Source organism: Sinocyclocheilus grahami, unplaced genomic scaffold (genome assembly GCF_001515645.1).
Source record: "Sinocyclocheilus grahami isolate Dianchi unplaced genomic scaffold, SAMN03320097.WGS_v1.1 scaffold1386.1, whole genome shotgun sequence".
In the NCBI taxonomy this organism is placed as follows: Eukaryota; Metazoa; Chordata; class Actinopteri; order Cypriniformes; family Cyprinidae; genus Sinocyclocheilus; species Sinocyclocheilus grahami.
This window is the reverse complement of record NW_015506565.1, coordinates 100098-104449: the sequence shown is the minus strand read 5'-3', so window position 1 is coordinate 104449 and position 4352 is coordinate 100098. Positions and strand designations below refer to the sequence as shown.

The following is a 4352-nucleotide window of genomic DNA, read 5'->3' as shown; positions in this document are numbered from 1 at the left end:
TCACTTCCGTGCGTGCGCACGTGCGCAGGTCTGATCGAGCCCGAACGCTTTTACTATATATGGGCATAGCCGAGCCGCCCGCGAGCCGCCGCCTCTTCCGCGTTCAGCGCTCCGATCCCGGGCCGTTTCTGCCGCCTCCAGCCTCCAGACGCTCATTCAGTCGGTCACCGGAAGAGAAGTAAAGCCGAGATGTCCTACGAGCTCAGTAAGTGACGAGCCTGTGTGTGTGTGTGTGTGTGTGTGTGTGTGTGTGTGTGTGTGTTAATGGCCTGGTTCACTCCGCTCGGATCCTTGACGGAAGCATACAGTAACGTTACTTAAATACTATGGTAACACCATTATTCACGTCCAGAAGGTTGGTGTTGTATCGGGAGGTTGTTGTGAATGCTTAAAGTGTGTATAGTCCGTGTAAACCTGTGATTGAGACCCGGACATTGATCAGTCACAGTGATGGGGAGTCGACTCCTAAAGAATCGGAGTCGACTCCTGCGGTGGAATCGGACTAATTTGGGCAGTCACGCTAAACGTGTGTGGTTTTAGGGGGAATTTATGACGCATTGCGTCGGGGGTGGGGGGGTAAATTAAGACTGCAGTCTTGTGTTATTCCTCCTGACCCTGTTTAGATGTAAAGCAAATAGAGTCGACTCCGAACAGTTTGGAATCGAACACCCCTAATGAGTCTGAGCAGCCTGACACTGATTCAGCCAATGGCGCGCGTTTGGGGGCGGGGCTATCAGTTTGCTTGACCAATGGGAGACGGGGGTGTGTTACTTCTGCAGCTGATAAACACAACATTAAGGATAAAATTAGGAGTTTCTAACTTAAGAATAAGATAATAGCTCTGTGTTGTGTTCCCTAAAATGCCATATCATTTTCTTAATATTTAGTTTTATGAAACATTCAACTTTTGTCTTAAATCCGCAAAGGTGACACGTTTAATTTACACTGATTTAAGTTACACGCGTTTAGCAGAGGCTTTTAGCCAAAGTAACTTACTAAACATAACACGCATGAGTTTAATTAATAATTAATATTGATTAATACTGGTAAACTTGCATATAATGCGTGCATTTAGCCACTCCTATGTTAACTTTCCCATGCATGGCTGATCATTTGTGTCATTTTTTTAAAGTTTTAGTTCACTTCCAGAATAAAAATGAAGGTTTGGGAGTAAAAACAGAGCAGGGTTTTCTCTCTGAAGCTGCTGTGATCTTCAGCCGTAGCTGCCACTGAAGTCCACTATATGGAGAACAACCCTGGATGTTTCCTCGGAAACCTGCGTTTCACTGCGACTGAAGACACAGAGACGTCTTGAGAGAGTCACGTATCAGGAGATTTCTATCCTGGACGTGAACTAATCCTGAGATGAACTTGCTTTCGCACGTGTCTAAGATTAGTCTGTATTGTACGCGATTTGTTGACGCTACCGAAAAACGTTCACGCAGCTACTTTTTAAGAATTGCACTTGCTTCTGAACCTCTCAGAGTTTAGCTTCAGAAGAACTTTAGTGTTTTTCTCCTCGCGCAGAGAGCGTGTTCGCCAGCCTGCCGCACATGGAAAGGGGCGTGGCCAAGGTCCTGGGCGGAGACCCCAGAGGGAACCACTTCCTGTACACCAACGGCAAGAGCGTGATCATCAGGAACATCGAGGTGAGACCACATTTGGTTTGTCCAAACGAAGAAGAATGAATTAATTTCAGCAAATTTACCATCAGCACAGGAATCCAGTGTTCCCCACACACACGCCTACAGCTTAAAGAAACTTCAGTTCCTCACTCATTATGATAATTATGGCATTGTGGTGCCGCTCGTCTGCATTCAGCGGCTAAATACGATCGTTCTGAACGCACCTTACTGTTTCTACGTTTAGAACGTTTTATCGCTGCTTCTACAAAATGTTTTTATTCAGTTTGTCAAGGTGCTGCAAATTGAATAGTTATTAATTATCATGTCTTGCACATGCAGATTAGTCTATTGTAAATGCAATTTTTAAAAAAAAATTAATTTTAACAAATTTGCATGCATCCAGCATGCTTTCTCACTGCATGCACAAGATTCCCGTTAATAATTGTGTGCATTCAAACTCGCTGATGTGATTCCTGTGAGCGTTTCATGCGTGTTTAGAGTGTTTACCACGGTCAGGAGCTGAAGTCAGTATTTACTAAATTGGGTGTTTGTTTGCAAACTAATTAAAGCGTCTGGGTTATTAGTGTTTATAGTGTCCCCTGTTCATTCACTGTTTTTCGCATTTAACCTCCCTCTCTCTCTCTCTCTCTCTCTGCTCCAGAACCCAGCGGTCGCAGACGTGTACACCGAGCATCCTCATCAGGTTATCGTGGCCAAATACGCTCCCAGTGGATTCTACATCGCGTCGGGCGGTGAGTGCCGCTCCGTCTGAGCTCTGAGATCCGCTCCGTGTGTTCTTGAGCGTGTCTCTCTCTGCGCAGATGTGTCGGGGAAGATCCGTATCTGGGACACGACGCAGAAGGAGCACCTGCTGAAGTACGAGTACCAGCCCTTCGGGGGGAAGATCAAGGACATCGCCTGGACCGAGGACAGCAAGAGGATCGCCGTGGTGGGGGAGGGGCGAGAGAAGTGAGTGACAGCCGCAGGCCACGCCCCCAGCCGCTCGAACCCAGCACGCTCATGCTGTCCTGTGTGTGTCTGCGCAGGTTCGGCGCGGTGTTCCTCTGGGATTCGGGCTCGTCGGTCGGAGAGATCGTGGGTCACAGTAAGATCATCAACAGCGTGGACATCAAGCAGACGCGGCCGTATCGTCTGGTGACCGGCAGCGACGACAATTGCACCACTTTCCTCGAGGGGCCGCCCTTCAAGTTCAAATGCACCATTAGCGTAAGCGCATGCGTTCTTCAGGCATTCAAAGTGTCCGTCAGTTTATAAAACTGTGTGTGTGCAGCTGTTCATCTGATCATAACGAACTGATCCTAGGCCTGATCAGATGGATCATATTACAGTCAGAAATCGCCCGCAGCACCCTAGCAACCACACAGCCGTGCCCTAGCAACCCAGCCGAGCGCTGTTGTAGATCTGATGTGTTTATACGGACGGGCCGCTCCTATCCTGAGCGATGGCTATCAGCTACACTTACATTAGCATTGTTTATTCAAACATGTGTAGCTACTGAGTGAATGCTGTGATTGTTTGTTTGTTTGTTTGTGTGTTGGTTTGCAGGATCACAGTCGCTTCGTGAACTGCGTGCGGTTTTCTCCGGACGGGAATCGTTACGCATCGGCCGGAGCCGACGGACAGGTGAGACCTTTATTCCTTCACATTTGTAATAATAATAATCATCGTCATCAATATTAGGATTTTATTTAGTAATGTATTACTATTAAATTGTGCATTTTATTTTAAAACAATCACTTCAGTTTGTAGTTATATAATTAATATTGTTTTATGATCATTGTTTAAAAAAATAATGGAAAATATAATACACTATTATACTGCAAAAGAAAAAAGTGTTAATTAAAATGTTTTATCACTATTAATATTTAATAAATCTTTTAATATAATGTGTGTGTAGTTTAATTAAATAATAACTTTAGCTATTCTATTAGTATTCTAATTAAAAATATATATATAATAGGATTTTTTTTAAATTATGAACATTATTAAAGAAAAACATTGATATATGATGATATATATTAGTACTTCAAAATAAATAAAATAAAAAGTATGTAATTTTCAAAAATATTTTTTTACAATATTGATATGTACATCTTCATTTTTTAATTTTCAAACATTGCATTGATTACATTGCTCTTATTTAGCATTGTTCACACGTGTTTCTGTCTCCTGCTCAGATTTTCCTGTATGATGGTAAAACGGGAGAGAAGCTGGGGTCTCTGGGAGGAGAGAAGGCTCACGATGGAGGCATTTACGCTGTGAGTGTTCGTCAGTGTGACGCAGGAGGAGGAGGAGGAGGAGGAGGAGGATGATGATGATGATGATGATTCTCAGATTTTCCTGTATGATGGTAAAACGGGAGAGAAGCTGGGGTCTCTGGGAGGAGAGAAGGCTCACGATGGAGGCATTTACGCTGTGAGTGTTCGTCAGTGTGACGCAGGAGGAGGATGAGGATGAGGAGGATGATGATGATGATGCTCCTCTTCCTCAGGTCAGCTGGAGTCCTGACAGCACGCAGCTGATCTCGGCGTCAGGTGATAAGACGGTCAGACTGTGGGATGTGGGCAGCGGCGTGGCTGTCTCCACCTTTAACCTGGGCTCAGATGTTCAGGACCAGCAGCTGGGATGCTTGTGGCTGAAGAACCACCTGCTCAGTGTCTCTCTGTCTGGATACATCAACTACCTGGACAGGAGCAACCCGGACCG

General features: G+C 45.0%; 1 protein-coding gene across 1 annotated transcript in view; it reads left to right on the top strand.

Moving 5' to 3' along the window:
* Nucleotides 1-4352, top strand: part of wdr1 (WD repeat domain 1) — an 8534-nt gene continuing 4182 nt past the window's right edge. Inside the window, 8 exon segments of the mRNA XM_016256004.1 lie at nt 1-205; nt 1528-1649; nt 2287-2377; nt 2447-2594; nt 2672-2852; nt 3192-3269; nt 3824-3904; nt 4138-4352. The exon segment at nt 4138-4352 is cut by the window's right edge and continues 5 nt beyond it. Coding sequence (XP_016111490.1) covers nt 190-205; nt 1528-1649; nt 2287-2377; nt 2447-2594; nt 2672-2852; nt 3192-3269; nt 3824-3904; nt 4138-4352 — 932 coding nt within the window. The 5' untranslated portion in view covers nt 1-189.